Below are 18,542 nucleotides of genomic sequence, written 5' to 3'. Positions count from 1 at the left end.
GATTAATGGAGGAGTTTAGGCTAGGGTTTGCTCAGGGTATTAGGGAAAAGCTTGATTTTTGTAGAGAAGGGATAAAATGGGAAAGTGATAACGGCACAATATTACTGCCACGTGGCCTCACAACTTGTTATGAATTTACATATACTGATGGAAGTAAATTATGACAGTAAACCTTCACAAAAAAAAATTATGACATGAAACGGTTTATGACAGCAATGCAATGCAAATGTGCGATGCACTTGTTAGCTAACTTGGAAAGTACTTTTGAGTAAGATTTATATGTGGAAGACCAATTCAGAAAGACATGAGAATAAGTGCATGTTTGTGCATTGGTTTAAGTAGGTTCATATTTTCTCAATTAATTCTATGATTTTCATTCATTTCATCTTGTTCATTTGATTCTAAAATAGCCAAGATAGGGACCAGACTCTCTTGCTGCATAATTAGATAAAACCAATATTACCTAGCAATCATATCACATCAGATAGTTGGTATGGATGCATATATGAATGATCTCATGATCTGTTGAGTAGTGGCATATCAGTAGAAATTATAATTCACTTTTCTCTTTTATCAACGTAAATAGTGTTGTTTTGTTTCTATTTGATAACGCGCCAAAAATATTCATATTTAAAAATAGTAGGAATTACATTACCGCCAAGATACAAACGTCATATATACCGAGATGCACTTGCGGATCTGCGTAACCGTGCTTTAATTGTTAATAACATGCACATGTGTAATCATATATATGTTTCTTAAGAAAAACATAAAAGCTCTTTCTTTGGTGATCAAGCTAATTACCAAAAAAAAAAAAAAAAACTAACTATGTTTTGTACGTACAACTTTATTTTTAATGGAAGAACATTATTTCATGGATCTCAAAATTTGAAAAACAAGAGGTTGTGCTCTCGACCATGTACATTTAGGAGAAATATATGTTCAAGTTGCAATTCACTTAAGTTCTATGCAATAGAGATAGCTAGCTAGAAGGGGCAAGAGAAAAATATTCGAACATCAGAATGAACTAACAATAAAAGCCATTCCAATTCAAGATGAACATTTATCAGTATAAAATAGGCGTGTGCCAATTCAGTAAATCAGAATCAGAAGCCAACGGTACCAGCACAACAACATATCACTAATACCTATGGCAACAACAACAGATTAATATTTCCATCAGTAGAGTTCCTAACTTCCAATTAATCACTGAAAATTGATCACTATTCACTACTTAATTACATGGAAAAAAGGTATGGTCTAAAGCCTTTATTACATGGAAAAAAAGGTGTACTCCAAAATTTATCAGGTTTGCACAAAGAAGGCTAGCTAGCTAGCTATAAATTCATAATTCAAATCTGTCCCATAAACCTGAATAATAAATTTGAGTTATTATGTAACAGTACCTCCATCTTGTTCAGCTTTAAATCTTTTAGGACTACCAAAATTAATTTGCTTGTGCTTTGAAGCCACTAGTTTCCAATTATAGGTTTAAGTTCAGTAAACTAGTTGCTCAAGCGGCCATATCACCAGAAAATATTTTCATCATAGCATGCACCTATTCCAGATCGGCAGCTGCTCTTATCGTGGTGAGAAATTAAGATGGTCAAATAGGAAAAATGAACAGTACAGCACTTGGTTGCGAAGTTATATAAAAGGTGCCAGCTAGCGGTAAAACACGATATATAGGCTAGTGAGGAATGTAACTGATAACGTACATTCATTTGTGGGTGGCAAAAAATGGAAGGACATGATAAGCAAATGTGTAACTGATAACGTATACATTCACTTTTGGTTGCGAAGTTTTACTAATATTTTTTTTTAATAATTGCTTTTTTTTTACTTATTAATTATTTACTTGTTAACCAATTGTTTTTTTAATTGTTTTATAATTTTTTGTTATATTTATTTTAAAAGTTTTAAATTTTCCCGTGTTTATATAATGTTTCAATGATTTATTCAATTATTTTGATGTTAATCATTTACTTTTATGTTAGTAGAATTGTTAACGTCTAAATCATTCAAATTAAAAATATAAAATTTTAATTGGTTTGCAAAACTTATTACTTACTAACTTTTTTTTTAAAATTTTATCATTAAATAATGATTATGGTGAATTAATCATTTAAAAAATTTAGGTTATTATGACGCGAGTGTGTCTCCGGCCCTTTGACGTCAGCCCTAAACCAGTCCCCGTGTCTATAAATAGTGCTTAGTAATTTTTTCTTAAGTGCCACACAAGTTATAAAACCTTTTGTGATATAAGAACTTGGAGAGGTGTTTCTTTGGGAGAGAAAGGGACTGTTTCTATCCGAGGAGGTGCATGAATAACGGAATCAATCGAAGTTTTGGCTAATTCGTTATTAATCATTGAATCTTTGAAGGTAAATTTTGTATTTTACTTTCAATTTGATATATTTTTTTTTACCTTTGTTTCCATTTTTCTTTACCTTATTTGTTTGAGAAAAGGTTCTCGTCCACACTGTTTTGTCCACCGTCTGTCCACAGCCTTATCCGACTCCCGGTTCAACTAACTTTAACTTCCTTCGGTCTCCACATTCCAAACGAAAATTCAAAACCTTCCCATATTTCGCGTATTTAAACCTTTCTTCCCGATCGTCTCTTTTCTTTTTTGAATCTCATTTTCAAAAACTTCATTTTCGATCAAATTATCTCCTTGCTGAGGCAATTTCCTTCCTCTTTCAGATTTTTCATCTCTATTTCGTCGCGATTTTATTCAATCAATTACGGACGCTCAGTCCCAAATCAAATCCATATTTCTCTCACATCTTCGCTAACTCTTAACCCAGATCTAGAAAAAAAAACAATTTAGATTCAGTTCGACCTATTATCGGGATGGCCACTCGAGCAGCACATTCTTTGTAGAGACATCGCACCAATTTGAATAAAATCAATTGGCTTCGCAATATTGCACCAATTCAAATATATAAAATCAATTGGCTACCTTCATTTGCTGCTGGTGCGGAGCTCGGTTTTCCATGTTGCTTATTTTTTCTAATTTTCCTTCACTTTTTCTATATCGATTTTTCATTGCGATCTGGTGGTAAGGTATTGAGTGCTTATCATAATTTCTCCTTGCTTATCAAAATCAATTGGCTTCGCAACTTCGTAATGACGATTTTTTTAGATTACTGACTCGATCTCGTTGTTTAAACATGATCGCGATGGAACCTTCAGGAGTGGATTTAGATCGGATAGAAGTTGTCAGGGTTGAAGAACAGGGCGAAATTTAAATCTAGTGAGTTATTTCTTTATTTTTGTTGAATTTGTTGTTTGATTTGATGTAGTAACGGATCTCGTAATTATTTATTTATTTATTTTGAATTTCGATATGGAGGAGATATGAGGAGACGATCTGAGAGAGGCGATATGGATGAGAGATGAAAGCAAGATGATATAGAGTATTGATCTTGTTATTTTACAGTATTCACTCAGTTAATTTTACAGTATTCATCTTGTGATTTTACAGTATTCATCTTATGAAAATCTGGAGGAAAGAGATAATAGAGAGGCAATATGGAGTATTGATCTTGTCATTTTACAGTATTCACCATGTTAATTTTACAGTATTCATCTTGTGATTTTATAATATTCATCTTGTGGAAATCTAGATGAAAGGGATGATAGAAAGACGATATGGAGTATTGATCTTGTCATTTTACAGTATTCACCCTGTTAATTTTACAGTATTCATCTTGTGATTTTACAATATTCATCTTGTGGAAATCTAGATAAAATAGATGATAGAAAGACGATATGGAGTATTGATCTTGTGATTTTACAGTATTCACCCGTTAATTTTACAGTATTGATCTTGTGATTTTACAGTATTGATCTTGTGATTTTACAGTATTCATCTTGTGGAAATCTAGAGGAAAGAGATGATAGAGAGGCGATATAGAGTATTGATCTAGTTATTTTACAATATTTACCGTTAATTTTACAGTATTCATCTTGTGTAAATCTGGAGGAAAGAGATAATAGAGAGGCGATATGGAGTATTGATCTTGTCATTTTACAGTATTTACCATGTTAATTTTACAATATTCATCTTGTGATTTTACAGTATTCATCTCGTGAACAGTTACTAATGTTTAACAATGTGGTTGTGAATATTTGATGTATTGATAATTTATAGTTTGCATCCTTTTCATTTGCTTATTTTACATTATTGAAATTTTATAGTTTTTACGTTTTATTTTCACAGTTTAAATTCACAATTTTACAGTATTGAAAATTTTATATTTTTTAAATTGTATTTAATCGTTTTCATCTGCTAATTTTACATTATTTTAAATTTATAGTTTTTACTTTTTATTGTCCCAGTTTAGGTTTACAATTTTACAGTATTGAAAATTGACATTTTTTTTTAATTTTTATTTAATCTGCTAATTTTACAATTTTACAATTTTATAGTTTTTGCCTTTTGATTTCATAGTTTAACTTGATATTTTTACAGTATTGAAAATTGATATTTTTCAACATTTTATTTTATCGTTTTCATCTGTGAATTTTGCATGTCTGTAATTTTATAGTTTGTACATTTTATTTTTATAGTTAAGGTGGTCAATTTTACAGTATTCATTATTTTGAAAATTTATTTGTGTTCATTAAATCGAGAAAAAATAATTAAAAAAAATAATCAGAAAATTTAATTTTGCCTTTTTATCATGTTTTTTTGTCAAAATAACTGCTAATAACTAACACTAACTGCCAATAACTTTGTATAACTGCAATTTCCGAAATTACAGTTTGAAAGTATAATTTTTTGTCTTGTTGTACAAATTACAATATGTTTTTAACTATCATGGGACCACTTCAAATAGTTGCTGGATGTTTTGTGATTAACTGATATATTTTATGTGATATATTGTATAATTATACAGCATGTAGAAGCAGTTTTACAGTATTCGTGCAAGTCAAATCTGTGAACAAATGGTGGACAAAAGTCTGTGAACAATTAGACGCTTCCTATTTGTTTCTAATGATTCTTTGGAGAAGAGGAAGCCGATCATAATTCTACAGTTATAATTTGGAAAAGTTGAGTAGTGTAAGATAAATATATGCATCGGTGAAATATGATCAAAGAGGATCATAATTCTACAGTTATAATTTTATGCATGCTGGTGTATTTGTGCGGGCCCCATGTATCATGTCTAACATGGTTGTTTCAAATGAAAGACACAACAGTATGAGAGAAGCATGTAATTGTATTATACATGTAATCTACACTTTATCAACCTAGCTAGCTCTGACAATATATTCCTTGGGTATTTGCATTTTTAGTAGTTTATGGATTGATACTTAGATGTTATAAATTAGTTTGGACATATATCTAGTGAAAGTAAAAAAAGTTAATTAATAGCTACTATACTAACAGTTAAATGACAACAAAGCACCAAAATCTATAACAAAATGAAAATATTTACAAGACTTGTGCATAATGCAAGAACTTTAGTTTGCTACACCATATTCATTGTCTGTGCTTTTATTTGAATTTTCTATAAGGGTTAAGCAATGGGACTACCCCTGTCTCTTCCATAAGTGCGAGAAAGCCATGGGAAGAGCGCATATATATTACCTTGTTGTGAGCTTCAGGCAGATGCAGTGTAATTTTGCTCTTGTCACAAAGATTAATTGCAGAAAAGAAGTGTATCGTTGTGGGGATCGAACGGTAACATAAGGAGAGGCGGAACCTTAGAGCTGGTACAATGGAGCGCCAAGAGTCACATATTGATCGAATTGTGGTACGATCAATTGGTGGAGTATTTTGAAGATGTTTTCGAGGATTAATTAATTCATCTGGTAGGCCAGAACTCCAATCCGGGTTATAGTTTTTTTTTTCCTTCAAGATTGAGAGGCCGTGATTAATTGAAGAGTTTAGGCTAGGGTTAGCTCAGGGTAATGGGTAAGCTTGATTTTTGTAGAGAAGGGATCAAAGGGGAAAGTAATAACGGTACAATTAATATTGTTTCCACGTACAGTGCTCTGAATTATTGCACATAGTGATGTAAGTAAATTATGACATGAAAAAGATTATGACAGAGGTGCCAACAATAAAAGATCTTATTATTTTTTTTAGTATATGTTTAAAATTGGATATATTGCCAGTCTAAGATACATTCCTAATATATATAGAGAGAACTAGCCTTTGGTTTAGAGACAAAGACATATGGTCTCTATGAGAGAGGTCATAGGTTCGAAACCGAATGTGAAAAATCCTTTGTTATAATAACAAGGGTATTAAATAATTGGGTGGCTTGACCTCTAACCTTTACTCAAAAATATATATATATAGAGGAGGGATCAAGTTACAACAAGTTACAACAACTATTTTTTACATTTTCAAAGTCCGAATCGTCGATCCAAACCGTTAGATGTGATCTCTACAATAAAATGTGCTTGGAGACCAAATTTTACATGTCTTGGAATTTGTTTTACTATTTATTAAGAAGGGTACAAAAACTAGTTAAATTCAAACCATTGAATTTTATACCCATTTTAATAAATAGTAAAAAAATTTTAAAAAATGTAAAATTTGGTCTGGAATCACATTTTATTGTGGAGATCACATCTAACAGTTTGGATCGACGATTTGGACTTTGAAAATGTAAAAAATAATTGTTGTAACTTGTTGTAACTCAAAAATTGTTGTAACTTGATCCCTCCTCATATATATAAACTGAGGAGGGATCAAGTTACAACAAGCATTTTCTACATTTTCAAAGTCCAAATCGTCGATCCAAACTGTTAGATGTGATCTCTACAATAAAATGTGCTTGGAGACCAAATTTTACATTTTTTGGAAATTTTTTTACTATTTATTAAGATGGATACAAAAACTAGTCAAATTCATACCATTGAATTTTGTACCCATCTTAATAAATAGTAAAAAAAATTCCAAAAAATGTAAAATTTGGTCTCCAAGCACATTTTATTGTAGAGATCACATCTAACGGTTTGGATCGACGATTTGAACTTTGAAAATGTAAAAAATGCTTGTTGTAACTTAATCCCTCCTCATATAAACTATGGTTCGGGGACAAAATTACATGTAATAAAAATTTGCAAGTGCTGAAAATTTATGATTGTATTTTAGCCAATTAGAACTAAATGAACATTGTGGAGAACTCTCTTTCATAAATTAAAACATATTTGATCAAACGGAGGCACATATAATGAATTACATCAGGTAAATCAACCGGGAATACATCCATCATTTTTACGCATGTTTGTTGTACAATTTGCATCTAAATAATAAGAGAACTTAATAAAACAATTAATCTCAATAGTCTTGGATTATAATCTGTTAATAAAATGAGTAACTTCAATTTAACTTAATAAACCATAAGAACCAGCCTTTGAATATATAGTGGCAAATTAAATGACAACATTCTCCGTGTAAAAAGTCATGAATTTAAAATCCAGATAGATATCCTGCATGAACATTAAATAAAAGTTGAAAGACTAGACTTTCATCCTTTTATATCTCAACTCAAAAAAAAAAAAAAAAAAAAAACCATGCAGGGGATAATTTATTTTATAACACAACTAAATGATACATGTTATTTAAGCTAAATTAATGGCAACATCCTCCATATATAAAGTCGTGAATTTAAAATTCGGATAAGAATCCTATGTGAACATATATTAAATTAAAGTAGTAAGACTAAACCTCTATTTTTTTTCTATCTCAAAAAAAAAAAAAACATACATGGGAGTGATTAGGAAGTTTTCATTTTTATTAATAATTTTTAAATGTGTGTTTTCGATGGTGTGTTTGCACCAAAAAAAAAGTTGTTTGAACCCATAAGTTCAGTATTTTTTTTAAATTGAAATATTCGTGTTAGTACGTTTGCATGTTGACGCATTTGCAAAATTGTTTAAACTACATAGGTGATTTGTTTATTAGACATCCGATTGACTTGTCCAGTACTGGTAATGTATATTTATTAGTACATCTAATACGTATTTTTTTTTTAAAGTTTTAATCCTTCTAGCTAGTTCCAACGTGACTAGATTCTCTCATTTGTAATCACTTCTCTTTGATCTTGGATTGCAACACATAATGTTTTTTATTATAACTGCAAAACCACTGATGATATATATATATGGCTTTTTTATGCATGGATTTCCTTAAAAGATTCTTTATTATTTGAGCTTATTAAGTCAGCCACCCTTTAGACATTATGGTTACAAAGGAACCGAGTCTGTTTTAATAATGTATCTCCTAAACCAATCTATCAATTAGCCTCTAATATTGTTGCCTTAACTTTATTTTGGTGCAGGTCTAATAATGATAATTCTTACTTTAAACTAATAATTATTTTACCTTTTGACATCTCTACCTTTCGTCAGAAATGCAATCTGATTATCCTATCGGTGACGAAAACTAGAATTTTAGCTTGGACTCAAATTCGAATTCAAACTATGATTCTGGTTCAGACTTACTTTGAGAAGTGTGCAGCTGTTATTAAAGATGGATCATATTTTGAGGATTGATCAACTACATTTTCTAGAAATATTAATGATTGTTTATATTTCCTAGATAGTTTTTAATATTTGCTTATTTCTAAGTTTATATTTTCTAGAAATATTAATGATTGTTTACATTTTCTAGATAACTTTTAATAATTGTTATTTATGTTTTGCTTATTTTCATGTTGCAATTTAATATCTCCTTATGGTTATAAAAGAAGATGTCATGTAAGAGAAAAGGAGAACAACTTTGATCAATATATTTTCTACTTTAGAGAGTTTTATACTCGCATTTTGCTATTTAGCATTTCTTTATTTCTATTCGATCCACTAAACCGAGTTCGAGATCCGTCACTAGTGGAGTTGAGATCCGGGGCCGAGATTGCATCAAGTGGTATCAGAGCAAGTTCGATATCCACCTTCGCGCTTGTGTGAAGTTGTATCCCAACAACCACCCCGTTCAACATCCATCTTCATCAACTTTTCTACCGACAATGGCCAACCCAAACCTTGTCACCATCCTCGATCGAATGCAACAAAATCATAATGTGTTAATTGAACGAATGCAACGAAACCATAAAGCATTGATCGAATGCATTACCGGAGTTAGAGAGCACCTTAATCTCAACGAAAACCACCAACAACATGACAAACCAACCCTCAACTGCAACAATGTACCTTCACCTCCAAACCAAATGCCAACCATTATAATGGAAAAGCGTCAAGAACAACCTGATGAGCTTGAAAATAGGCTTGTCACAGATGAAGAAAGTCAAAATTTGTTATTTGATACTCCTCCAATCTTTGATGAATACTTCGATGATGAAGACGATGCCAATACATTGACTAATGAATTTGAGACAAAAATTGAATCTATTGAGAACTCTTCAAACTTGGATGAAAAATGTGTTGGTGATTTATTGATGTTCTTGAGTGATCTTGAAAACACTTTGTCCATGGAGGTTAGAACTAATATTTTACCTGTGTATTCGACAAACAATGAGGTCTTAAAATTAATCCAACTACAATGATCCATATTTGCAACCAAATTTGAGACCAGAAAATGCGAGGTTTTTTTGTCAACAACACTCTTGCTTTTATCATAAAATTTGATTATGCCATGTTGGACAAATATATCAAATTCAACCTGTTAAAAATTGAAGTCGATTCTAGTTTGTTAATTTTGAGAGCGGTGCAGCAGAAGCATTGCGATTTATTGACATTTTATGTTTGTGCTCAAGATGAACACGTGTGTAGAAAAACCAATGTGCAAGAGGTCTAAAAAAAGATTTAATGGCGCTTGATCTGAAATTGTATTGTTTGAAAGAGATATACAAGGAGAATAAGAAGAAGAGCTTCATTCGAGGTGAAAATACAAGCTTGAGGTTAAGCTTTCATCAACCAGGGGAGTATGGCGAAAACTAGAATTTCAGCTTGGACTCAAATTCGAATTCAAACTTGAATTCTGGTTTAGACTTGCTTTAAGAAGAGTGCAACTGTTATTAAAGAGGTATCATATTTTGAGAATTGGCCAACTACATTTTCTAGAAATATTAATAGTTGTTTACATTTCCTAGATAATTTTTACTATTTGCTTATTTCTAAGTTTACATTTTCTAGAAATATTAATGATTGTTTACATTTACTAGATAGCTTTTAATATTTGTTATTTATGTTTTGCTTATTTCTATGTTGCAATTTAATATCTCCTTATGGTTATAAAAGGAGATGTCATGTATGTAAGAGAAGATAAATTTTTTATCAATATATTTTCTTTTTGAGAGAGTTTTATACTCGCCTTTTGCTATTTAGCATTTCTTTATTTCTATTTCACTAAACCGAGTTTGAGATCCGTCACTAGCAGAGTCGAGATCTGGGACCGAGATTGCGTCAAGTGGTATCAGAGCAAATTCTTATTTTTATTGTTCAATATCTCACTAAACCAAACAAAACCTGTACACGCGGAGTATAGTTTGGAACATTCTATCGTCACTTGGAAAGGGAAAACTCACTGTCAGAGCGCGAGGAAGAGGAGGACCCTACTCTTAATTTAGAAGGGTCGGACCTGAAGGAGCACCGTCAAATGATGAAGAAAATTAGAGCCATTGATGATGCTGGGGGTTTGATCCCCTTCTCTGATTCTATCATAGACTCCTAGTATATGATCTCTGGTGATGCTCACTCCCAAAGTGTCTCCTCTGCCTCTCATTGCTGTAGGTGTCACGATTGACTCAGTTTCTTTACTGTTGGTTTTGTACTGTTCTATTCGCTTTTCCACCAGCAAACTTTATTTGCTTTATAATCACTTTTGTTTCAGGCTTGTCTGATGTCTGAGATATTTTGTTTGAACATACATCTTTTTATTGGTACGTAGTGTGTATCACTTACCATTGTATAAACTGAATATTAGTTTTGTAATGAAATGGGTGGATTTTACCCAACTTTTGTCCAAAAGAATAAAAAATTCTCTCAGTTGTTGTGCTTGGATGCAGTGAGTTGTTGCCTGTGCTTGTGAAAATGCTTTTGCAGATGCTAAAACAATAAAGTTTATCACAATTCACAAATGACTCTGATTATTGGTATGCTATGGTTAATTTCGAATTTCACGAGAAAATTACAACATGGAAAGAATTTTAAAGAAAAGGATATGCGAAGAGAAAGGTTGAATATCGATTTCTGTAACCTGTTGAGAACCGGATATTTTCAACTAAACGGTCCATCGTTTTTAACAAAAAAACCAGTATATTAACTCGGTTTTAACCTTGGAGTATATACACCGATACACGGTTTTTCTAGTGAATCAAACCGGATGGCCCTTCGGTTCTGATTTATTCAGGTCGAACCGGACGGTTCGATCCGATTCTCATAACACCACACAGGTACTTCTAGTGGAATCCGGGTCAGTCCGGACCGTACGATCAGAATCTGAGCTAATCCGATTCGAGGTGAAATGTACAAGATCGCTTTAATATCCATGTCAAAACAGTTCGGACGGTCCGGATCCAAAATCAAATTTTGCTTACTTTAGAGGATCCGAATTCTAGTAGGAGCTAGGCCTCCACACCATTGTAGGGTTGTTATTGGTACCACCTGTCAGTGACACAGTAAATTCCTTCCTTAATTTGCATCCCCCCGCTCGCTCTCTTTTTCTTCTCCCATCAAAAGGGGCCTAATTCACGAAACCGCCCCCCCCCGGACGCCCGCGGCGGAGCACCGTAAAATCGATCGGTAAAGCTCCAAATTGTTAAAGGAGCTGAATAGAAAGATGGAGGAATCTCCGGAGAGCGGTAGCTCTCCACCGCCTCTCCCGCCGCCGTTGCCACCTGTCCCGCCGATCCAGAAAGGGAAGTCTTGTAAGGGATGTCTTTATTACTCCTCAGTACTCAAATCTAAGGCTCGAAATCCTGTCTGCGCTGGTATCTCTAGGAGTATTCCCCAAGGTAATAATTTCAAGGTCGGTTTTGTTGAAATTTTTTGGAGTGGCTATTTTGGAAAGGGTCTCGCGTGACTGTATGAGATTCCTTTTCCATGACTGACGGTATGGTGACAGTACTTAATTGACAAACCAAATTACCCAATAGTCAATCCTCGTTATTTAGCTACTTGTTTGAAGTTGATTATGGACTTTGAACGCACAAGGAAAAACATGGCTAAATAGATTAGCTCTAAGATGATGCTGGATAGGTGTGTATAGCACCTTGAGTAAATTTTTTGGTTGTAGAAGTTTTTTGGCTAGTTGGATTTAGCTTTACTGACAGAACTTAGGTGAATTTACCATTTTTTCTGTTTTGGCATGATTCTAGTGAGCTATAAATCTTTTCTTTCAAGTTCTGTTTTTCCCTACTTAAAATATCACAGTTTATTAGCTCTACATCAATTGCAAATTTATCTCGTGAATTCTACAATTATTCTGAAAACTGAAAATTTGTAGTATTTTAATAATTTTCAATCATTTATGCCCAAAGAATAATCAAATGCCTATTTTTAGGACAGAACAGATATGCCTGTAAACAATCCAATATTGTCCTGGTTTGAGAGTTTCGGAATCGATTATACATACCAGTTGGTGCTTACATCTTCATTCTGTGCTGTCTACTCCCGAATTAGAACCGTTCATGAACTTCTATATAAAAAGAGTATATTCTATTGAATTTGTACATCCTTTTGTTTAACAATCTTACAAGTATATAATCATATTGTTTTAAACGTTATATTGCAACAGTTCCAGATTACATAGTAGGTGAATCTGAGCTAGAGGCGACTAAAGAGGGAAGGAACCTGTCAGATTTCAAGTATGCATGCATCGGCTATTCTTTGTACTTGGATAAGAAAGAAAATGACCATTCTGACAAGAAAGAGAATCAAGCTGAATTGCCGTTCTGTGTTGGCCTTGAGGTAAGAGTTCTCAGTTTGTTTCCATCTACCTTCAAATCAAAATGCATGAAGAGTATACGTTTTGTGACATTCTTTGGCCTTAGGAACCTATAAGTAGAAATAATCCTGGTACCCTACCTGCTTGTTATCTATTGGTACACAGATTGTAAATTTAATCATTTGTTAATTCCAGTTATAGGTATCTATGATGTTGTTTTCTGATCACTTTGCTTATGATTAAGTTTGGTTCTCATCCGTTTAGTTATTACCCAGCCTGGTATTCTCGTCTTAAAAGAAAGTTAGTTTTCAGTTAATTCGTCATTGAATGAACTGCTTGTTTTCTTCATTAATTTTTATCTTTTTATTGTTTTGCTCCTTTACCCTTCTAACAGCTACCTTGCAAACACATACAGGTACTGGTGGATAGAAGACCGTCAAGCAAACATGTTCCAGCACATAATCACAAGGAAGGTACATATTATGAGTATATCCTAACTTCTAAATTTTTATTTCTATAACAATCAAGTTTGTTTGATTGACTGAGGGAAAAGGATGGACTCTTTTTTATTTATTTATATTAAACAGCAAAAACAGCATTTAAATCTCAACCTTTTGTTTTCATTGTAGAAGCAACATCTCATCCTCCTGAACAACGAATAAAAAGACCAGGCCTCATTTCAGGGGAGGATTTTGTTGGCAAGTAAGTGAGATTATCTATATTAAGTTTCTGTTAATTCCTAGCTGATAATTGTTCAAAAAGATTGAAATGAAAGATTATTGTATCATATGACAGGTTTTGGAGAAATGCCGGTCTGGTGGCATCAGGTGTGGCTACAAACCTTAACAAAGCTGGGAATTATGTAAAAGAAACTGTTGATGATATCTTGTTCCCCTACCGTAAGAGGCCTAAATAGAATTGATTTTGATCCCTATACATTGTCAGAATAAAGCAAATTAGGAATCAGGCATCTGTTGTTGGCTTACCTGGTTTTGTAACTTATTCTAGTGTATTCTCAATTTTGGGTAATATCTTAATTTTTTGTAATGAATATTAAGGATATTTATATAAAAATTAAATTGGAGCTAATAAGGTGACTTCCAGAATGAGGTGAAGTTAAATGCTAGATATCCATCTGAGGTTGTAGTTCTGACTATATAGTTCATCTTGTTAGTTGTTTGTTTTCTTGGTGACTCGTGCATGTTGCAAAGTAGACATGATATTGTTAGCATGGTGCAGTGAAATGCTGCAAGGATCATTATATGGACACGGGTATATGGTATTTCATTATTTTTCCGCGGTGGTTTTTGTGAAGGCAATCTTTTTGAATGATCTTCCCAATCATCTTGTAGAGGTGGAGGGCCGGAGGCATTTGTCTGATTGTGGGGGCAACATGACCCCACTGAGAAATAAAAACCTACTGAACTTCTTCTGAATGGAAATTGCTAGTTGTTTATTGAACAGCTTCTGAGATGCTCCTTTCTTCAGAAGATAATTTACTTTATAGTAACTTGCTATCAAGGAAATTGATCCTGGCCAAATTCTCCCATTAACTCAAAATGACAAGTTACATTAACGAGTTTGGCTATTATAATATCAGTGTCATTTCAATCTATATAACACCAACTCTAAAACCTATCAAATCGATTTCAAACGGTGAATCCAAATCGTTCAAACCGATCTATTTCATTAGTTGTGCGTTTACATGCAAAATTTATAACTTTTCGAATTTATTAAGTATTAAGTCAAGCGGTCAAATGTGTGAGTTTTTAAGTTAATTTTAATACATTCATTTTTCAATATTTTACCGATTGATTTGATACTAAAATAACTCAAAAATATAAAAAAAGTTGTATGTAAACGCATTACTCATAATGTAAATCGGTTTGAACGGTTTGGATTAGTCGTTCGAAGTCGATTTGATAGGTTTTAGAGTTGGTGTTATATAGGTTAAAATGACACTTATGTTATATTAGCCAAACTCTTAATTAACTCAACTTGTAAATTTTACCTTTTTCCTATTGGTTGAAATCGGTTCTAATGTTGTTTCAAGTGGTAAAGTGTTATTAGTTGGTCCTACTATGTAAATCGTTTCTTTGTAAAAAGCGAGTCTACCTCATAATTTCTCTCATTTATTCGTTGTAGACTTCTTAATGCAAAGTTAAAAATAAATAATACCGACCTTTCTCGCTTTTTTTTTTTTTTTCTAGAGTGAATAATTAGCATAGAACTCCGTAGGAATAAAGTTTATATCTGGTATTTATTTCAAGGCCTACATATGGTTCTTGCCCATGTTTGGTTGTGGCCTAAATGGTGGAATAAGGAGTTTAGGCCTCGTTATTCCACCAAACGTGTCTTAAATGAGCCGGCCTAAGATGGCATAAGCTGATATTTAGGCCGGCCTAAATTAAGCCACCTCACATGGTGGTTTAATTTTTATTCCACCTCGTGTCCTAACTTGAATGATTATAATAATATTTTATTTGTATATAATTAGTATATTATTGTTAATAATTATTATTAGTATATAATTAATATTATATTATTAATATATTAAATAATTATTATAATAATATTATATAATTAATATCCTTTTATTAATAATTATTATTAATAAATAATTATATAATTATTATGTTATATTGTTAATATATTAATATTGTGTAATTAGTATCTTATTAACGATATATAACTATATAATTAATATGTTATATTGTTAATATATTAAATAATTATTATAATAATATTATAATATATTAATATTATATAATTAGTATCTTATTATTAATAATAATTATTAATATATAATTAATACCCTATATTGTTAATATATTAAATAATTATTATAATAATATAATAACATATTAAATTATATAATTAATATGTTATACTGTTAATATATTAAATAATTATTATAATAATATTACAATATATTATAGTTGTTATTAATATATTAATATCATATAATTAGTATCTTATTAATAATTATTAATTATTAATAATTAATATTCTTAATATAATAAATCATTATTATAATAATATTATAATATATTATAGTTGTTATTGATATATTAATATTATATAATTAGTATCTTATTATTAATAATAATTATTAAAATATAATTATATAATTAATATTTTATATTGTTAATATATTAAATTATTATTTTAATAAAATTATATAATTAGTAATTATTATTAATTTATAATTATACAATTATTTTTTTATTATTAATAATAATTATTAATATATAATCAAGCTTCTAAATAGCGTTTATAGCGGTGTAGCAGGGAGATAAAAAAAAACTTTAGCGAATAGCGGAGCTATAGCGAAAGCTATTATAAATAGCGTTTTTTTATTTCAAAAATTATATTTTATATTTCTACTAATAGTAAAAAGAGTGATGCTTCTATGGACATAAGGGCCTATTTGTAAAATGAATATATTTTTATTTTCAAAGTTCAAATAGCCGATCCGAACCGTTCATCTTGTTGTCCATATTAATATATCTTTGGAGACCAAATTTTACATTTTTCTGAATTTATTTACTATTTATTAAGATGGGTATAAAAAATATCAAATTCAGACCATTGAATTTTGTACCCATCTTAATAAATAGTAAAAAAAATCAAAAAAATGTAAAATTTGGTCTCCAAGCACATATTAATATGGAGAACAAGATGAACGGTTCGGATCGACTGTTTGAACTTTAAAAATAAAAATATGTTCATTTTACAAATAGGTCCTTATGTCCATAGAAGGCTTTGCCTAGTAAAAATGTCTCATCAAGAAAAAAAAATCAAATTAATTAAGAAGTTCTAATATTATTCATATTAAACCAATACAAAGTTTAAATTGTCATTCAAAATATCCCTAATTCAAAAACTATCGATATATTTTATATTCAAAATATACCACTACCATATATTAATGCATGATACAAAATTTAATTGATATAGCGGTATAGCCCGCACATGTTCCATTGTATTGATATAGCTTAATAAAGTAAAAAAAAAACCAATCTAGATATTAAGGCCCATTAAAATTGCAAAATCATGTTTTCAGAAAAAAAAATTGCAAAATCATAACCCATGTAGCATAGCGGACCGCTATTGCCGCTACGCGCTATAGCGGACCGCTATTACCGCTATAGCGGTCGTAGCTTGATTAGCGCAGTTTTAGCCCGTAGCTTAGCTTTTTGGGTCCAAAACCGCTATAGCTAGCTATTTAGAAGCTTGTATATAATTAATATTTATATTGTTAATATATTAAATAAATTTTATAATAATATATAATATATTACAATTATTATTAATATATTAATATTATATAATTAGTATCTTATTATAAATAATTAACCAATTTAGGCCTTTAAAACTTTAGTCCTCCATCAACTCTAACCAAACAAGGAATAGTTTAAGCTATGGTTTAACTTTAGACTTCAACCAAACAAGAATAATTTTGACCGGCCTAAGTTGGAATAACCAATTTAGGCCTCCTTAGCTTTAGACCACAACCAAACATGGGGCTTATGTTTTTAATCTTCAAAAACATAAAGACATTGGCAACCAAAATATATACATACACACATCCCATAGAGATCTTAATATTGGCAAGGTCATGAACTCTTCAACGAACATGTGCCAAATAAATAAGATGTGTTCAAAATACCTGGTGAATGAAACTTTTTTTTTTATTTTTTTATTTAAGCACTTAACAACGTGTTATGCAGTGCGGGACTATGGGCCGTTGAAGCTTAGATGGGATTTTCCATGATGGAGCGCACGAATCTTGAACGGTCCTCCATCGCATGATCCTCATGCAGCATAACAGGTGATCCAAACTCTGAACAACAGCTCCATCAAGCATATAGATTTGTTACTCTTTTGGAGCTCATTACATAGAAGAAATGTAGGTCACGTTTTCAGTCATCTATCTCATGTTAAGGGAAAACAAATTTTGGGTCGTTCCGGTTGGCAGGATTATTTTTGGGCCTTGTCATTGTAAATAGGCTACTCCAGTCAAACGGCCTCTGTACAATATTTTCCCAGGAATAAAATTACCAGGCCTGTTATCCTTGGAAAAAACAAAAAAACAAAAAGAGGTATCAATCGGCCAGCAAATAACAGTTGGGAACGTGGAGAATAAAAAAAAGTCACGTGGAGATTTAGATAAGGGGCATGTGGGGGTTGCAAAGTTTGGATTTTGTTGCAGACCTCTTTTGTGTGTGGCATATGCAATGAACGAATTTCCTCTGGCAACCCTTCTGTGATATTTTTTTATTTAGGATCTCAAATAATTATAACTAGAAATATTTTGGTTCTTCTTTGTTTCTGCCAAATTTATTATGAACCTTCCTATTTAGGTAGAATGGCTTATAATTATGCATGGAAAAAGAACCCAAAGATTATTTTGCGTTTGATTTTCTGCGGCAACCAAAAAGTTGTTAAGGAAGCAAAATGCGATTACTATAGATCTATGTTACAATACTACAATAACTGTATATTTACAACTACAACTAATCTAGGAAAAAAAAAGGTGCCCAAGATTAAAAATATTATTATTCGATTCGATGAGCCAAACTTGATATGCGTAATCAGATATAAATTGAAGGTTCTATCTGCATAATTGGTGAGTGGTGAGGAAAGCCAATCAATGCAAGATACCTCC

At 31.5% G+C, this 18,542-nt stretch overlaps 1 protein-coding gene across 1 annotated transcript; it reads left to right on the top strand.

Moving 5' to 3' along the window:
• Positions 1–11,637: 11,637 nt before the first annotated feature.
• On the top strand, positions 11,638–13,997 carry LOC144557422 (uncharacterized). Its single transcript, XM_078305990.1, has 5 exons — positions 11,638–11,939; positions 12,722–12,894; positions 13,287–13,344; positions 13,501–13,573; positions 13,667–13,997. Exons 1-5 carry the CDS (start codon positions 11,765–11,767, stop codon positions 13,785–13,787), a joined length of 600 nt encoding a protein of 199 aa, XP_078162116.1. The 5' UTR covers positions 11,638–11,764; the 3' UTR covers positions 13,788–13,997.
• Positions 13,998–18,542: the final 4,545 nt, after the last annotated feature.

The sequence above is a fragment of the Carex rostrata genome, chromosome 7, assembly GCF_964058835.1.
Source record: "Carex rostrata chromosome 7, lpCarRost1.2, whole genome shotgun sequence".
NCBI classification, from domain to species: Eukaryota; Viridiplantae; Streptophyta; class Magnoliopsida; order Poales; family Cyperaceae; genus Carex; species Carex rostrata.
The sequence above is the reverse complement of the archived record's forward strand: the minus strand, read 5'-3'. Positions and strand labels throughout refer to the sequence as shown.

Coding starts and splice junctions, on each gene's coding strand:
- LOC144557422 (XM_078305990.1), top strand. CDS start 11,765: ATGGAGGAATCTCCGGAGAGCGGTAGCTCTCCACCGCCTCTCCCGCCG. Junction 12,895..13,286: donor CGTTCTGTGTTGGCCTTGAG/GTAAGAGTTCTC, acceptor AAACACATACAG/GTACTGGTGGATAGAAGACC. Junction 13,574..13,666: donor GGGGAGGATTTTGTTGGCAA/GTAAGTGAGATT, acceptor ATCATATGACAG/GTTTTGGAGAAATGCCGGTC.